The sequence below is a fragment of the Pleurodeles waltl genome, chromosome 9 (genome assembly GCF_031143425.1).
Source record: "Pleurodeles waltl isolate 20211129_DDA chromosome 9, aPleWal1.hap1.20221129, whole genome shotgun sequence".
Classification (NCBI taxonomy): Eukaryota; Metazoa; Chordata; class Amphibia; order Caudata; family Salamandridae; genus Pleurodeles; species Pleurodeles waltl.
The window spans coordinates 639,058,487-639,077,992 of record NC_090448.1 but is presented as its reverse complement, the minus strand read 5'-3'; the positions used below and the strand labels follow the sequence as shown (position 1 = coordinate 639,077,992).

General features: G+C 42.2%; 1 protein-coding gene across 2 annotated transcripts in view; it reads left to right on the top strand.

Annotated features, from left to right (window-relative positions):
• PPP5C (protein phosphatase 5 catalytic subunit) overlaps positions 1-19,506 on the top strand; it is a 269,413-nt gene that overhangs the window by 22,378 nt on the left and 227,529 nt on the right. For both annotated transcript variants that reach the window (XM_069207677.1, XM_069207678.1), the window contains exon 2: positions 16,902-17,143. In XM_069207677.1, the coding sequence (XP_069063778.1) occupies positions 16,902-17,143 (242 nt within the window). The remainder of the gene's footprint in view (positions 1-16,901; positions 17,144-19,506) is intronic.

Below are 19,506 nucleotides of genomic sequence, written 5' to 3'. Positions count from 1 at the left end.
AAAGGTAGGACATGTACTGATGTGTTTTCACATGTCCTGATAGTGAAATACTGCGAAATTCGTTTTTCAACGTTGCAAGGCCACTCCCATTGGAAGCAGATGGAGATATGGAGTTTGGGGTCTCTGAACTCACAATTTAAAAATACATCTTTTGGTAGAATTGGTTATTAGATTGTCTGTTTGAAACTGCCACTTTTAGAAAGTGGCCATTTTCTTGTTTAATCATTCTGTGCTTCTGCCTGCTTGTGGAATCCACGTCTGGGTCAGACTGATAGTTGGGCTGTTTGTGAATTCCCTCTACACAGTGACACAAAGGGAGCTGAGGAGTGTCCTGCATATCCTGATGAGTCTCCTGGGATAGAGTGGGGCGGGAGGAGCTGACACTTAAACCTGAAAGAGGTGAGCTATCCTCCCACAAAGCAGACTCCAACCCCCTGGAGTGTGTCTGGGGCCTGGCCTGGGCAAGGCAGGATCTTGTGAACAATAGAGACTTTCCTTTGAAGTTTGCTACTTCAAAGGCAGAAAGGATTATAAGTAGTGGACCCAATACTCCAGACTTCAGATTACTTCTGCATCAAGAGGAACCTTTGTCAAGGAGAACAGCTTGATGCTTGAAGAGGACCTGCCATTCTGACCGTTGCTTTTTTGTGCTGGCCTGCTGTTGCTGCTTCTTCCTGAAGAGTTAACTGGACTTTGCTTTCCGAAATCCTGCTTGTAATGTTTCTCCAAGGTCTTGGACTGAGCTTGCCACCTGTTCTGAAGTTTCAGGGGCATCAAATACTTGATCTGCCGGAGCCTGAGCTCTTCTGCTAATAGTCCTGACTTGCTAAATGGTACCAAATCCAGTCCCTGGGCCCTTAGAAGTGGAAACTGGTAACTTGCTTGGGAAAATCGACGCACCGATGTGTGCGCATCAGAAAAAACTATGTACCGCCGCTGAAAATTCAATGCAGCGCCTGCCTTGCGGCTGGAGAAACAACGCAGTGCCTTTTTTCAATGCACTCTTCACACATTGCATCGGAAAGTTTCATGCATGGGTCTTGGATGTCAAACTCTGCAAACATCACCGCACAGACCAGAGACTGAGCACCTAGAATCGACGCACGGCATCCCTTGCGAGTAAAGAATTGACGCACTACCTCACTTACAAGTAAGTAATCAATGCATTGCTTGCTTTCCTGATGCACCGTCGCCCTTGCAGCTTTATTTTGGACGCATGCCAGGTACTTTGTGCTAAAACAACGCATCCATTGATTTCTATGGATTAAGACATTTTACTTTAAAAATTCATATCTTTGCTTGTGTATGTTGGATTTTTGTTGTTTTGGTCTTGTTTGATTTAGATAAATATTTGCTATATTTCTAAAGTGGCGTGGAGTCCTTTTGTGGTGTTTTCACTGTGCTACTGGGTGTTTTTGTACAAATACTTTACACATTGCCTTTGAGGAAAGCCTGACTGCTTGTGCTAAGCTACCAAGGGGGTGGGTAGTGTGTACCTCCCTGCCCTAACAAGAGTGAGGGCTCCTGCGTGGACAGATTACACACTGACTGCCAACAAGAGACCTCATTTCTCACACATCCCTTTAAAACACACAAGCATGACCTCTTTGCTTGTTTGCACTCTTTCACAGAAAATTGGTTTCAAATATTTTCATCATATGCTCATCAGAGGGACATAAACAAAGGAGTTGTTCTGTTGTTTTCGCCTTATTGTGACACAACCAACCTTTCCCTTCAGTATTTTCAAAACACATCCAACACCCCTCAAAATGCAAAATAGGAATATAGAATAGTCTAAATCTATAAAATCTGAATTTATTCTTTTAGACATTTATTGAAGCCCCGTACATAAAGAAAAGAGCAAGCAGTTACTGTTAAAGGTCTAATGAGATGGTTGATCATTCAGAAATCAGCCATTCAATTATGTAAATCTGAAGTTCCAAAGTAAGGAGTTAATACTCCTTGTCTAAATTCCAGAAAAAATTGTAAATGCTCCTTCTGAAATCCCTGGTTATTAGTACAGTACCATCTATGTTAAAGTCAATTATATGTTGAAGTTAATTGCTCATTTGATTGACTTGTTTTTTTATTTCTTGTTGTTTCCAGTGGAAAAGTTGACCAAAGTAATTTTAGTTTTGTCTTTAAGTGTAAGAGACACTGTGAAAATATTTTTTGATTTCACAATTACTTTGGTTTCTCCAATCCAATATTGTTCTTAATTAAATTTGCTAGTCCCCAAATCGGCCTGGCCATGCTTGCCTTTGTTGTGAAACATTCCAATATAGTGAAGTTGAGAGATCAACGTTGGTGTCTTTTGGGGTTTCTTGAAGCAAATAATTTGATACTGATTCAAAAAAAGTTAACAGTTCTATTTTATTCTCCTTAATTTGCCTCTGTATACTGGCAGTTGGCCAGGAACATAGATTTAAAGTACCTAGTAAAAATATGTTTGGTGTGGAGGTACTAGGAGCACTGCAAAGGCAGGGGTGTGGAATTTATTAAAATATCTACTTGTCCACAGGACAGGTTGCTTCTCAAATCTACTTGTCCTGTAAAAAGATCTACTTGTCCCTTTGGTGCCATGTAGTGTGGCGCCAAATTATGGCAGCAATCTCATTATGTAAGAGCTCTGATAATAGCCTCTCTGATTATGCCAGGGCTACTACCATAGTAGGGCTTGAATACTTGCAGTTTCAATCCCTACTGTAGCAATTTCCTTATTTTTCCACCTTTCTGCAGATCTGCATACTGTGGCTAGAGGAAGCAGTAAGCAATAGTTCCAGGGCTGGAATGCCTTTGAGTCTGCAAACCTACTAACCTGCATGTTTTAAAGATCTTCACCAGCTTCTCTCTAATATTTTCCCATAATAAGAAAGGTTGGACATTTACTCCTGACAATGGCAGAATTAGAACTTCTTCCAGGGTTGGGAAGAAAGTGGCTGGAGGGAAAATGAACTTGCAAATGCTCAATAGATTTTCACATGAGCAAATCTACACATGCGTATTTACCCATGCTAAAATACAGTTCACAAATATTTTATAGGGGTACGACATATACCATGGATGCACTTTTGTGACTTTCTTTAAGAATTTGGGGCCACATGTAGGTAGGTTCAGATTTGCGACCCGCAAATTGCGAGTCGCAAATCCGAATGTAGGATGGTGTCCCTGACACAATCTGTGATTCGCAAGGGCTTCGCAAATGCACACCTCATGAATAATCATGAGGTGGGTCGCAATTTGCGACCCCCTTGCGAATGGCGGCCTCACAGGGATGGTAGCCTGCTGGAGACAGCAGACCACCATGTCTGTGACTGCTTTTCAATAAAGCATTTTTTTTTTTTTTTGTAATGCAGCCCGTTTTCCTTAAAGGAAAACGAGATGCATTACAAAAACGAAAAATTAAACGTTTTCATTTCATTTTTTCAGAGCAGGCAGTGGTCCTGCGGACCACTGCCTGCTCTGAAAAAATGTTTACAGTGACATTCACAATGGGGAAGGGGTCCCAGGGGGACCCCTTCCCTTTTGTGTAAGTGTTAGCACCCATTTGAAATGGGTGCAAACTGTGATTGGTTCGCGCCCGCGTTCGCAAAACAATCCTACATTGCACTGCGAGTCATAATTAGGAAGGGAACACCCCTTCCTAATTGCGAGTCGCAAACCCGTTTCGCGATTCGGTAACCAGGTTACCAAATCGCAAAACTGGGTTTGTGCACCGCAATGTGCTTTTTGCACGTCGCAAACAGCGAAAGTCGCTGTTTGCGACATGCAAAAAGCTACCTACATGTGGATCTTGGTCCCTAATTAGGTCTGGTGTTAAAGACATTTTGTTTTTATTAAACTTCTATTTCTCTCTCTTTCGGCTGGCTTTACTGTGAGAGATCGCATTCTTCTCTTCCACAAGGAGCACATTGGCACACAAAGTAGTTTTGTTCAGTGTCAGGAACTACAGTGGCAATCAGTGACGTAACGAAACTGGAGGGTGCCCCTTTGCAAAGAACATGGAGGAGCCCCCTCTCCAGACTCACTCAGGGCAGGTGCTGTGCTGAAGGGGCCCCCTGGAGGGCGGCTGCGGGGCCTTTGTTATGCCACTGGTGGCAACGTGTGCTTTTAGAGTTCAAAAACGTTTTTTTTTTTTTTTTGCCAGTGTTTGTTACAATGTTGAGGGCCTGGTAGCTCCCACAACAATAAAGTGTTACAAAAGCCATGTCAAAACAAGACACGCATTGATGAAACTAAAAGACTTATAAAAAATATGTCAGATCAGTTGGCTTTGTCAGTGTTTGTTTATTTTCATGCTTCCCATAATCGTGTTGAAAATGGTTACACTGATTTTCCATTAGAAATATTTTTGGGAAATATTAGCATGCATCAAAACATTTTACTAAATGACACCTCATTTGCATCTAATCAGAGAGCATTCTGGGAGCATTATACTTAGCCTCATAGCCTAAACTTTTCAAACATGTGTATACACGTTTTTTTTATTTGTACTGGAACCAGCGTCAGTAGTGAAGTGTGACCTTAAAACATTTATTTACAGCACTCACCCTAATAATGAAGGTTTTCAAATAATGAACCATAAATACAAGTTCGAACAGCATTATCTTTTGGAAACACATTACCTCAACTGTAGAGAGTTCCACTCTCTGTAAACAGGCAGCCAAAGGGTTTGTGCTGCAGAGGGTTGGGCCTACTTGTCCCAAGGACAAAGTAAACATAAAAACTTGTTGCCCTTGACCCCAAACAAGATGTCCTGGGCGTCGGGCGATAGGAATTCCACATCCCTGAAAGGTTTTATACCCCATGTTTTATCATCATTCCTTTCTAGTTGCATGTTCTCCACATTAAATACAGGTCGAAGATATACTTCTCTTAACGTAGGAATGTCTTTGGGCAGTCTTATTTTTAAATAACTTGCAGAGACCACCGTCGAGTTTACCCTTCTCATTTCCGTAAGGTAAAATTAGACTTAAATAAATAATTACTTTTTTTTTCAATAAAGATTCATTTAGAGAGTTTGTGTGCGAGTCCTTGAAAAAAAATATCAAACAGGAACTTACACAAAAAAAATCGAATGCCACTTGAGGGTCTTTTTGTTTTTTTTTGTTTTTCTTGTTCTTCTGTAACAACTTCCTCATTTAAATTCAAATTGTAAGGGTGTCTTTAAAAGAAGAAACAAAAAATGAGAGGAGCCTGGCTAGTGATCTATCCTGAGGTCCATGTAATGGAGTGAAGTATCTAGAGCACTGACTGGCAGTATGGGTATGTTGGTTGTAGCCAAGGCGAGGTAGGTGCAGCAGCTCGTGCTGAACATCTACTTTTCAGGGTTCAAGATTGTAGAAAGTAATCTCAAAGTTGGGATTCAAAGAGTTTGGAAGCCCCCAGCTTTCAGGAAAGTGTCTGGGTTGCTCCTGTCACAGGCAGCAGGACTCCAATCCTAGGGGCTGTGCTGCTGAGAGAGACCACTCTATCTTCAGATAGATTGACAAAGATAAGTGGGCAGTTACACTTTAACGTGGCATTTGTAGCCCATTATGCTCTTAGAGAGCGATGTCTGCCAATCAAAAGACAGCTTCCGGCACGAAAAAGCAGCATGAAACGGAGGCTCTTAATTAGTCAGCAGCCATTGTACAAACAAAATAAAATTACAGATACTGTGGCAGGGAACAAGGGCAGCAGGAAACGGAGGTCTTTAATTGCTCACCAGTGCATAATTAGTCAACAGTCATTGTAAAAACCAAAATACCAGACATTCTGGCAGAAAAGAAGGACCACGGGAAAATTAGGCCTTTTTAATTGATCACTGAACAGTGCATCATGTTATGACATAAATACGAGGCACTTGTACTTATTTAAACAGCCTTGTTTAAAATACACACAGCCTAAAGTGCATAGCTTGCCTTTTAAATTAATCTCTTTCCATCGCATGCTCAACATATAGCAGGGTACATGGCACCTGTCTAATTGGAAAATAGTAATAACAGGGAACATCCAGCATAGGCAGACAGAGGTATAGCAAATATAAACTCACTACTTAAAAGATCATCTCACATAACTTGATTCAGTTCTTCAGTGAAACATAAGAGATTTTAGATTGTCTCGCTATCAAAAATATCATGACAACCTTCAGAGAGGTACTGCAGACAGAAATCAATTTGCTTTGATTCTGCTGTATTAAGTGTACACTTAGGACTCTGGGAATCAGAAGTATTGCGTTTTATCCCCGGGTGAATAGGTATTCTGTAGTATTGTGTTCCAGGGTAAATGTTGTAAATTCATTAAGGTTAGCTGACCTTTTATTGAGTCAGATTTTTGTGGTAAATTAATGTTTTTCTTTGTAACAGTTACTTTTCCAAAATGTTTTATCAGATGTGCCATTGCATTTATGTGCTTTGCAGTTTCGTTCAGTAATGTTATCCATTGATTCTTTCAAATTTCCAGCAGCAGTCGCCTGACTTTCTCTTTTTTTTAAAAAAAAAATCTTTTTTTCCAGTTGGTGTTTTTAGCATATTGTTTTGCTCTTCTTCATTTTTTTACGTCAGAGTTTTGTATGCCCGTATTCGAGGCTATAAGTTCTTTAGGAATGATTCACTCCCTGTACCTGTGTTGTTCCTTATGTTGTTTCTTGTCCTTAAAATTCAGTAATAGTTTCCGGGCCACTACTGGAAGAGGATTTAGATTTATTTTTTAAGCTTCCACAACTTCTTAAGTCTCATTGGTGTTATCCCTAGTTTCTTTCAAATTTCCTTGTTTCTATTGAGAGATTGAGAGATATAGATATATATTTATATATTTTTTTTTTTAGGAGAATCTTATGTTAGCAATCATTATTAGCATTCGAGTAATGTGTGACCAAAATGGAAATCGTATGTTCTTCATATATAATTTGAGAACCGTTTTATTCTTCGTATTATTTTACGCATTCAGATCCCAACATTCAATTTGATACATTTCGTGAGAGTTTTTAATTCTGTTCCCCGTTTGCTACTAAGCCTAGATAAGTTGATAGTTTGTTGTCCTTATCACTTCCCATCTCCTTATCATTTTTAGTATTTATTAAATAGCTCCTCCTGTACCTTGGCTTTCTCCAGTTCCTTTAGAATGTCAGAATTATCCAGGCTACTATTAAGTTCTACTGAAGAACTTTGACTGATATTATTTAATGTGCAATCTTCCGACTGGGAATTGATTCTGAATCAAGTGTTAGGTTGGTCTCAGGTATATTGTTTGTGCTACTGTCGTGATTTTACTATTGGAACAGATTAGGGCATTTATGTTTAAGTCCCTGTTCTTATCACTAGGTTTCTTAGTAGAATTATGGTGTTAGAACAATCTGTGTCTTTAATGACTGCGCTAGTTATGGCAAAAAAACTGGCTCTTTTTCTTGTCCTATTTTTTTATTTTGGGAAGGTTTTGCATTGACATTTTACTGCTTTTGAGACTGCTACTTCATTGTATTGCCTGTCCTTTTTAAATGTTAGTGTTCGGTCTTTCAAATATATATTTTTATTTCCGGTTTCCGAGCCCACCTGAACCTCTTGTGATCTATTTAACATAATATAATAGAATCCTGTAGAATTATTAGACAATAAGGTTTTATGTTTGTTTATTCCCACAGCTTGGCCTCCTGAGCAAGTGCTGCCTATCCAACACACAGCAGTACACGTGGTAACTCACCTTGCTAGTGACAATTGGTCCATTAGTGGATTTGTGGCTCTGTTTTAGTGACTTGGGTTCCTCTGCAAGTTGATCAACTCAGTCAACCCCCCTTGAAGAAAAAGTGATTCTTGTGACAAAAACCCCAAGCGTTGAAATAGATCTCACTAGATTTCAGTCACATGCATTTTTAAACTTATTTGAACTGTTGATTAGCTTAAAGTGTGAGAAGCTGAATATCGCTGGTATCAAACAGGCTTGCATTTCATCAAGGGCCACTGCTGCTTGCTTAGTATCTCAGTCTGCCAACTGCTGGCCACACTGACAACCACCCGCCCTCCAGCTGCACTGACACAGAGGGAACTGCTCCTGACCGCTTTACCCCTCGTTACCTGATTTCCCAGCTCACTCCCAACCCAAAACACTCACCATGATGGCTGCCCGACAGCTACTACACCTCTGCCCAGTGCCTGAGTGGACATGAGAAATTGTCACAACAGCAGCGGAAGGAGCCTAGGAAGACCGGGACCAACAGTGGGGGGAAGGTTGGTGGTGTCAATCCTGGTGGTTGCTCTGTCGTACAGCAATTCGACACAGGCACGAGTATAGGCACAAGCACATCTGCCTGCTTTTGTGGTGTTCTTATTCTGTTCTTTGAGTGTGAAAGTTGGAGTGCAGAAAACAAGAGGCATCTATCCTTGTAGGTACCACCTTCCCACTGATCTTGCCAGTTATTGTGCCATTAAAACAGGACAAACCACTGATTCCTACCCTAAATTGTGACCAACTGTATTTTCTATGAAGGTTAGTCAGTTATCTAGTGTTAGTCAATATTAGGTCAACTTGTATTAGAAGATCCAGATCCCTACCAATTACACCAAATTTTTGTTGTGAATATTCCAGTAGCCGATTTCAGCCTGAAAGTAGATTAAAAAGAGAGCAATTGCATAATGAAGACGTCCAGGGTATACCCTTGGTAGAACTAGGGGGTTAATTGACAGGACTATATGAAATTCACTATTTCACACATAAGTTGACCCCTTCTATGTCCGTTATGATCCTTTTATCCCTGAAGCTTTCTTTACCAAGAAGACGTTGGTGTATAACACACCTTGTTACTCAAAGGTTGATATTACTCTGCAAGCTCTCCTTGTCGAATTGACGTGAATGGGGTTGGAACAGTACTGCAATCTAAAGTGGTCAGAACAAACTGTCAGAAACATTATGAATAACTTCTCTTACCCAAAGGTCGGCTCTCATGCTTCTCCTCTCTACCCTCAGAAGAATAACGGTTGCCTCCACTGGCTTGTGAGACTCTTACAACCACAGTCTCAGGTTGGAGTCATCCTCCTTCACTGTACCCTCAAGCCATCATTTTCATCCAGTGCCTAAAGCCCCATGCAGCTCACAAAACCATCAAGGACAAAACTGTGAAGGGAACCCTGAATAGAAGATGAAACTCCACTGGTACACTGTCTTGCTAAGTGTTCCTGTCGCTTTCTACAGATACCCCTTAACTTCACAACTTTTGACTACTGTTTTGTGTTGGAAATTATACCACTTTATTGCACATGCAGGTCTTTATTTTAATTTGTACATGCTATCCCTGCCAAGCCATCCTCTTGGTATATGTACATTAGCACCCCTTCTTTGTGAAAATTATTGATGCCCTGCATCTCATGGTGAGTACCTCTTTATTCCACTCTAATAAACTGCATGTGTTTTGAGTCATTGATACCCTGCACCTTGTAAAAGATGTCTCTCCATTGAACTTAAATGTACCCTGTGCTTCTGATTGATAGCTGCCTTGCTCCCCTCTGACATTTTACTCCCACATGACTACCAGTACGTCTCTCGAGGCCTTCATTTATACAGTTTTAGCTTCCACAATGCCTTTCAAAGTTTCACAATTGAGGCTCAATACCAGAAACCCTGAGTCACGCAGTGCATCCAATCACACATAATGTGAATGGGGTCCCACTGGTGTAGGTGATAGAAATCTGAACCCTAGCCACCACACTCCATATAGAGTAACCCATGGCACTCCAGCCCTCCGTCCTTTATTCTGCCAAATCTTCATGCTGTTGTGAACAAGAACTCTTTAATCTTTCTTTCCCTTATATCGTCCCCATTACTTTGTACAGTCTTTATGCTCAAGACTTTTCATCCTTTCTCTCTTTGAAAATATTTACCATTAAGCTGTTTTGAACTGCTCCAGGCGAATCCTCATATCAATGGTGTAACAAACCCTGAGGGGACCTCCCTGCAAGGTCAGCCCCCCTACCTCCCACCCAAACCCAGTTAGGATCCCAGTCACTGTACTGTAGGGGCCCGCAGAACGCAAGGGCTGTAACGTTACACCACTGCCTCATATGGCACTCCCTAGTCTCTATCACCTCCCGTTCTGCCCAACTCCTTTCCCCTCACCATACCTGCTGAGATGATTTTGCATTATGAAGTTAGCCAGTCAGTAGTCTGCCACATTCCCAGCTAATCAAATCACTTGCCCTCCTATCCAGTGTTGTGTCCTGCTTCTTTACCCTATTTCATCACTTTCTGTTCCCTGGCTGTCCATGCAAAATGCTTGCAATCTGCAATGTCACACTTCTGATGAACACCACAACTGATCTATCCAAAATTTCCAGGTCTCCACTGCTGATCAGATTGTTTGGGTTTCCTGGTTCCCTAGTCTGTAATGTTCTTCCTTGCTGGCTTTGGCCTCGGCATTCGTTTAGCCATACCAACTTTAAATGGGTCTTCAAACTCACTGTACCATGCTCAAAAGCTCTTTTGTCATACTCGCAATTCCCACAATGAACAATCTCTCATAGTAACAGCTAAAACATTACTCCTACTTCTAGCCTACACTTTCAAAACATAGTGCATATTTAATTGATATGAATATCCGATTCCTTAGTCGGTCTTATTTCTCTGTGTAATGCGACCTTGTCATGTTTGCTTCAGAACTGTTTGTGAGTCACAGGGCGAGGGTGGGTTACTGGGTCTCAACTGAGGTACTTGCGGCCCTTTAACTACTTATGTCCCAAAGCCTGATCTATTATGGAACTGTAAACTGGGTGCTGTGCACTCCCTTTTTCTGCTTGAATCTTAGGGGCTAACAGTCAAAAGATACTTAGGGAAATGGTGTGGGACCAGAGACTCGCAACTCAACAGTTAAACAACAGAGACAATAGCTTGCTGTCCAGCTCAGTGCTTAGCTGTTCGTAGAAAGAGAAGTATTTTATCATAGAGTGTGATATATCAAGCACAAGATCCTACAACATATTGCACGAAGTTATAATCTGCAGAATAGAATACAGTGATATTAAGTAAAAATAGAACCTCAGTAATATATCATATTCCAGCATTTATGTAGTGCTTACTACCCCTATATATTGCTTGCATTCATGAGTAGAATGCTACGCTGTGTAGGGTGTGGGGTTGGAAGGATGTTGTATTTGTTTTGATCCTGTGTGGGAACTGTTTCCATGTCATGTGTGATGACCACCCAGGTGCAGTTATTGTGTTATAGGACATGGTATGTATCAGTATGTTGGATGATGAAGTTTTAGAGATAGATGTGCAGTTTTATGGTCTTCTATATGCTGGTAGTTTTCTACAGCTCTGCAGGTCCCTTTATGTTTTTCATATGATACAGTCTGCTTAGCGGGTTCCTGCACTGGGCTGTCCAATCTGAGATTTGCAAGAAGCCTTCCTGGATCCTTAGGTCAGTTCACTCATGTTCTAATCATGACGAGTTCATTTAGGGTTAATTTTTTTTATATTAATTCTATCACCCACTTATTTATCGGTAGAGGCATACAATCAGTGTTCTGTTAACTTGTTTGCACTTTACCTGTGTTGGCACTGGGTCTCAAATGCAAGGCTTGCTTGCAATAGCACAGTGAGCGGTTCTGCTTGTGGTATATACTAGTGGCCTAGGCAGGCAGAATGCCCTCCTCTATTTCTCAGTTGAGGACATTTCAGCAAGTTAGGCCCTGATGGTCCCACCATTCAACCAACGAGGAGACACCCCCCCCAACCATTTCAGGTCTGAAGTCTTCCAGCAGCAGTAGTCAGCACAAATCTGTTGTCTTCTGTTGATGGTTTGCAACATTGCAATCATGCTAGATATTGCCCTGTCTGACACTTAGCTGTGCAGACTCTCAGGACTTGTTCAGGAATCTTGCAGGGAGGCCAGGAGCCCCACTCAAAGTCTCAGGTCAGTGCTGGGTACATTTCTTCGACTCGGCGTGCGAGAAGGCTGGCATGCCCCCAGAGAGACTCGGGTTGGCACCAGTCACGTTACTGTCCCTCGATTCAATCTTCTCTTGTGGGCTGTCCCAGGCTCTGGGCACAAAGCTGAGCTTTTCCTCGGGCAGTCATCTCACTGCAAGGTCAAATACTTCCTCCCCTCTCTCAACAGACCAGCTAGGCTTGCAGTGGCAAGATGGGGCAGGCTTCAGGTGATGTCTCCTCTTTTCTGGGAGCCTGGAGGTCAAAGACACCAACCCTGGATGCCAGTAATCTGAGTACCCTGCAGCGAACTCCTTCCCATGATCATGAAGAACATAGAACTAAAACCAAGTGGGATTGTTTGGAACCCAAATCTAAAGTAATTTTCTAGTCACTGTGAAGTGGATCTCTCTGTCAGTGTCCTGAAACCGATTTGATGAGGTTTCCTTTCAAATGGGCCTTCTGCAGAGCAGACATAGTCTTTGCTATATGTGATGGCTCTCACACCAGGTTAGAGCAATGCTGTCACCAACTGAAGTGCCAAAGCATAAGCACAGTGATGTGTAGTTACTTACTACGTGGAGAAGTGTGGCTCAATGGTTAGAGCGGCAGACCCTGATGCAGAAATCTGGCCTGGGACCAGGGTTCAATTCCCGCCTCGGCGGGTCTTGGGCTCAATTTCCTCTGACCTGATAATTCTCGCATCGGTGCCTAATCTAATTAATGGGTCCCACTCTGTAACTCTGGGCAATAGCATTTTTTTTTTTACGGTCGTCCACCCCCCCCTTTCCCCCCCAACCCCTCCCACCCCCCCAAAGGGGGAGAAACCTCTAGGCACCAGGGATACATTTAAAAAAAAAAAAAAAAAATTGGGTTTTAGTTTTTTTTTTTTAGAGGTGGGGAGCGACCCCTTAGGCAAGGGTCGCTCCCATAGGGGGCAAATTATATCGAGGCCATTTCTGCCCCCCTTGGGGGCAGATTTACCTATTTTTATGAGGCCACTCTGCCCCCAAGGGGGACAGAAACCACTAGACACCAGGGAGTTTTTTTTTTTTTTTTTAGAGGTGGCAAATTTATTTTAGGCCATTTCTGCCCCCCCCGGGGGCAGATCGGCCTATTGTTATTAGGCGATCTGGCGCCAGGGCTAATTTTTTGTTTTTTATAGAGATGGGGAGCGACCCCTTAGGGAAGGGTCGCTCCCCTACAGGGGCAAATTTTATTTAGACCATTTCTGCTCCCCTTGGGGGCAAATCGGACGATTTTAGGTGAATCTGCCTCCAAGGGGGGACAGAAACCACTAGCCTCTGGGGATCTTTTTTTTATTTTGCGCCGTCACGCAAGGGGAGCGAACCCGTAGGCAAGGGTCGCTGTCCGGGGGTCGTGGGGGGGCAAATTTATTTTAGGCCATTTCTGACCCCCCCCCGGGGCCGGTTGAGCTAGAGGCCAAAATCCACAGGTAGGCACTTTGCAAAAAACACCGCACTTTTTTTCACAGAAAAGAGATGTGTCCACGTTGTGTTTTGGGCCATTTCCTTTCGTGGGCGCTAGGCCCACCCACACAAGTGAGGTACCATTTTTATCGGGAGACTTGGCGGAACGCTGGGTGGAAGGAAATTGTGGCTCCTCTCAGATTCCAGAACTTTCTGTCACCGAAATGTGAGGATTTTTTTTTTTTTTTTTTTTTGTTGTTTTTTAGCCAAATTTTGAGGATTGCAAAGGATTCTGGGTAACAGCCCCACAAGTCACCCCATCCTGGATTCCCCTCGTTCTCTAGTTTTCAAAAATGCACAGGTTTGGTAGGTTTCCCTAGGTGCCGGCTGAGCTAGGGGCCAAAATCTACAGGTAGGTACTTTGCAAAAAACACCTCTGTTATCTGTAAAAAATAAAAAATAAAAGGGATGTGTCCACGTTGTGTTTTGGGGCATTTCCTGTCGCGGGCGCTAGGCCTACCCACACAACTGAGGTATCATTTTTATCGGGAGACTTGGGGGAATATAGAATAGCAAAACAAGTGTTATTGCCCCTTGTCTTTCTCTACATTTTTTCCTTCCAAATATTAGAGAGTGTGTAAAAAAGACGTCTATTTGAGAAATGCCCTGTAATTCGCATGCAAGTATGGGCACCCCGAAATTCAGAGATGTGCAAATAACCACTGCTCCTCAACACCTGATCTTGTGCCCATTTTGGAAATACAAAGGTTTTCTTGATAGCTATTTTTTACTCTTTATATTTCAGCAAATGAATTGCTGTATACCCGGTATAGAATGAAAACCCAAGGCAGGGTGCAGGTCATTTATTGGCTCTGGGTACCTAGAGTTCTTGATTAACCTACAAGCCCTATATATCCCCGCAACCAGAAGAGTCCAGCAGACGTAACGGTATATTGCTTTAAAAAATCTGACATTGCAGGAAAAAGTTAGAGTAAAACGTTGAGAACAATTGCAGATTTTTTCACCTCAATTTCAATATATCTTTTTTCCAGTTGTTGTTTTCTGTAGGAAACCCTTGTAGGATCTACACAAATTACCCCTTGCTGAATTCAGAATGTTGTCTACTTTTCAGAAATGTTTCAGTTTCTGGGATCCAGCATTGGTTTCATGCCCATTTCTGTCACTGACTGGAAGGAGGCTGAAAGCACAAAAAATCATAAAAATGGGGTATGTCCCAGTAAAATGGCAAAATTGTGCTGAAAGTTGGGTTTTCTGATTCAAGTCTGCCTGTTCCTGAAAGCTGGGAAGCTGGTGATTTTAGCACCGCAAACCCTTTGTTGATGCCATTTTCAGGGAAAAAACCACAAGCCTTCTTCTGCAGCCCCTTTTTCCCATTTTTAAAAAAAAACCCGAAATTGTCACTGTATTTTGGCTGATTTCTTGGCCTCCTTCTGGGGAACCCACAAAGTCTGCGTACCTCTAGAATCCCTAGGACGTTGGGAATAAAAGGACGCAAATTTGGCGTGGGTAGCTTATGTGAACAAAAAGTTATGAGGGCCTAAGCACGAACTGCCCCAAATAGCCAAAAAAAGGCTCGGCAAAGGAGGGGGAAAAGGCCTGGCAGCAAAGGGGTTATTAAGGTGAGCGCTGTAAGTAAACTTTAAGTTCACACTGCACTGCTGACAGTGGTTCCAGGTAAAAAAATAAATGTGTACACAAGTTTGAAAAGTTTAACAAAATGAGGTGAAGTATAATGCTTCCAGAATACTCTGATTTATATGTAAAGTTTGCAGAAGCTTGTAAGCAAGAGTGATGATTATTTGCTTTCAAGATAAAATGTTTGGGAAAAAATGCAAGTAGGATTTTTATTTTGCTGCTATGAAATTTTAGGTACTATTTCTTTGAAGCGTCATTTAGTAAAATGTGTTGATGCATGTTAGTATTTCCAAAAAATATTCCTAATGGAAAATCAGTGTAATCATTTTCAACAAGATTATGGAAAGCATGAAAATAAACAAGCACTGGCAAAGCCAACCAGTCTGACATTTTTTGAGACTTTTGGTTTCGTCAATGCATGTCTTGTTTTGACATGGCTTTTGTAAAACTATTGTTGTGGTAGCTGCCAGGCCTTCACCAATGTAACAATCACTGGCAAAAAGAATAAAAAGTTGTTGGACCCAAAAAGCACACATTGCCGCCAGTGAGGTAACAAAGGCCCAGCAGGGGACCCCCCTCAGCACAGCACCTCCCCTGAGTCTGGGGGGGGGGGGTGGGGTCCCTGTTCTTTGCAGGGCCCCCTCTCCAGTTTCATTACTCCACTGAATGCCACAGTAGTCCCTGGTACTGAACAAAACAACTCTGTGTGCCACTATGCTCATTGTGGAAGAGCAGAATGCGATCAATCACAGTACAATCACAGTAAAGGTAGCTGATTTAAAAAAAAAAAAAAAAAAAAAAAAAGAAAAAAAAAAAATGTTTTTGTTAATGTCAGACCTAATAAGGGTCCCAATTCATAAAGAAAGTCACAAAAGCGCATCCATGGTATATGTCTTTGAATTAGTGGCTTTCTTGAATTCATAAGAACTTACAGAAGTAGACCAGGAAATTGTACTCCTAGGAAATATTTGTGAACTGTATTTTAGCTGGAGCACATATGCATGTATCTATTTGCTCATGAGAAAATCTATTGAGCATTTACAAGTTCACTTTCCCTCCAACCACGTTTTTCCCAGTCCTGGAAGAAATTCTACTCCTGCCATTGTCCGGAGTAAATTTCCAACCTTTCTCATTATGGCAAAATATTAGAAAAAAAGAGCTGGTGAAAATCATTAAAACGTGTAAGTTAGGTTTGCAGATGTGAAGGCATTCCAGTCCTGGAACTATTGCTTACTGCTTCCTCCAGCCCCAGTATGTAGATCTGCATAAAGGTGGCAAAATAAGGAAATTACTATAGTAGGGATTACCCTCCCTAATTAGTATAGTAGGGATTACTTACACTGCAAGTATTCAAGCCCTACTACAGTAGAAGCCCACGCATAATCAGAGAGGCTGTTATCAGAGCTTTTACATAATGAGATTGTTGTCATAATTTGTCGCCACACTACATGGCACCAAAGTGACAAGTAGATGTTTTTACAGGACAAGTAGATTTAAGAAGCACCGTGTCCCATGGACAAGTAGATATTTTATTAAATTCCACACCCCTGCCCTCATTCCCTTAGATGATTCTTATTCTTATGTTGGTGTTCCAGATGATACCCAGCATCCCAAGTTTTTTTTTTTTTTTAAGTCCTGCTTATGATCGAGGCATGCCCTTGAAAGGGCACTTGTTGCACAGCATGCTGGGCGAAATCAAGATCAAATGCAATGCTTGGTTTCCTTGCAGGCAACAATTGCCTTCTAAGAGGGCATCACACAATTTTTGTGTACCTGTCTCTCCCCTGTATGTCTGTTCCCCCATCTGCATCTTATTAGTTTGTACCTGTCTATTCACCTTCTTGATTAACAATTATAGGTCATATTGCATGGTTATCGTCCTGATGTATTTTTAACTTCTCTCTTTTTTTTATTTTTTAGTTAAGGACTATGAGAATGCTGTGAAGTTTTATAGCGACGCCATTGAACTGAATCCTGACAATGCAGTATACTATGGAAATCGCAGCCTTGCATACTTACGAACAGAATGCTATGGATATGCTCTATCTGACGCCACAAAGGCCATTGAGCTGGACAAGAAGTACATTAAAGGATACTACAGAAGGGCAACTAGCAACATGGCACTTGGAAAGTTCAAGGCAGCACTCCGGGACTACGAGACAGTAAGTAAAGAAGTTCCCTCACCCACAGCTTGCACTGAATTACTTCCTGCTGCCTGGAGGGTGCAGGTTCACCAAAGTGTACAGGACCCATTTATTCCCTGTTGTCACTGATCCAGTCTGCTGCCTAGAAGGCAATCCTGTTGGATGCTAGCTTTGACCTAATGTCACAGGAAAGTGTGTACTTTAGCATTCATTGCAATTGGTGGGATTTTCATATTACATTCAGGTTAGCTTGGAGTGTGCCTTTCCTACTACATAATGTTTCAAGCCTGCACACTCTGTTAACATTCTTTACTTCTGATGTGATGCCCTCCCAACATTAACACGTTTCCACAACAGAACCTTACACTTTCCTCAAAGAAGAAAGTCCTTACAACTCATTTTTCATCAGACATAAATCTGTAATTTTAGCAGTGAGTAGATAATAAGGGGTAGTTTGCAGCATTATGTGCCTTCTATTGTACTTTTAGTCAACCTTCTAAGCACTGCTGTTGCTGAATACTGGTACATACTCTAGGTACCAGTCTCCAGTAATCTGATTTGAGCTATGTGCTGCTTTGGTAGGTATACTAATTAGGTGCCTGGGTACGTTATACCAATGTCCTCATGTGCCCTCCATAGGATACCCATTTGAGAAGCGCTTGTACCTTTTGATTGTACCAGCATGCTTCTTCCTTTCTGTCTGCCGCCTTGGTCGGGGCAAAAACACTGGTGGACTTAGTACTGTCTTTGAGTTTTAGGTCGATTAATTGTTTTTTTGTTTCAAACAATATCTGTTTGTGTGCTTCCTTTGAAGAAATAACTGAATTAAGGCATTGGCATCAAACATGATACATTGTCCCTGTCTTTGGTTAGTTATTACATCCTGAATGATTTTAAAATTAATATTTTTGCTCCTCTGGAGTTCCTCTCATGCTATCACTTTTGTTTTACATTTTAAGACTCCCTGGCACTTGGAATGGTGTAGTAGCGATCGCGTCACGGTGCACATCCCTCTATCCATTCGCATGCGCAGTGGAGCACTCCTCAGTGATGCCATTTGAATCCACCAACATAGTTTCTCATAGCTAAACCTCAATGCCTTGATCATGAATACCTCTGTTGTGGATATTGGATATAATTGCACTGCATGAAAACTAAAAGAGAATAGGCCTGCTTGTATTTCAATAGAAGCATTGGTCAGTTTATTTTTATTTTTAAATGTCTTTATTGCCATTTTCAAGTTGTAACAACAGTGATCACGACATTGGCAAAAAGCAGCATTTATATCAGCGTATGAACTGGCAAAAATCCCAGAAATGTAACATTACCTAACAAAGGAATGATGTGTTTGTAGACCATATTCATGGGTTCTGCGGTAACCCCTGTACAGGGGAGGTGGGCTAGGTCAATACATTCTCCACGCCAATGCCTTCAGTATATATCCATTTTACAACAGTGATGTGAATGATACAATCCAAAACATGTTTAAACCATCTGGGAACCTGGGGGTGGCCATGAGATCTTAATGTTGCAACACCTGTGATAACAAGAAGCAAAGATACATGGGGGGGGGGTGGTGGTTACGCTCTCTGCTCTTTCTATTATCAGGGCGCCCAAGGGCAGGGACAATCCGTGTCCGTGTGTGTGTGTGTGTGTGTGTGTGTTGGGGGGGGGGGGAAGGGAGGGAATTCAGCAGAATCCCATGTCAGGGGGCCTGCAGAGTTGGTACAGCCGTGGCCAACCCACGCGGTGCAAGGGGCCAGGAGTATCCTGGACCATGCCAATATAAAGTAGGGACATCTAATTTGTCTTGCAGCCTAAGTCTATAGGTGCCCCATAGGGTGGCAGCACTCCTCTCACCCCACATCTGTAAGTCGCATACAATAACGTTGGCCTTGGCAGTCGCCCACCTAATTACAACCCAGAACCAGCAGTCAGTTGAGGGTGGTTGCACTGCCTTCCAGGACATAGCTATCAGTCGCTTGAAGAGGGCCATAGCCAGGTCATCTAGTTTGAGGTAATGTTTAGAACTATTCCTGTGTTTAATGACACCAAGCATAGAAGAAGTTCAGGTGGCAGGTGCACATTGATCACCTTGGATACATGTTTCGTAACTTGCACCCATATCTGTGCTAGTGGAAGACATTCCCACACCATGTGGAGGAAAGTTGCGTCATGGTGACCACTCCCCGGAACATCCTATGTTGATGGTACAGGGTAAGGTATGTGTGGTGCAGATAATTGAATTGGGTAAGCTTTAGCCAGATATTGCATAACACCCGTTTTACCTGTTCAAGCGTCATCTTCCTGTTCTTAGTATTTAGGTCTGTCCCCCGGCATGTATCCCTGCGGGGCCTGCTCATCAGCGCAAGGCCTGTGCC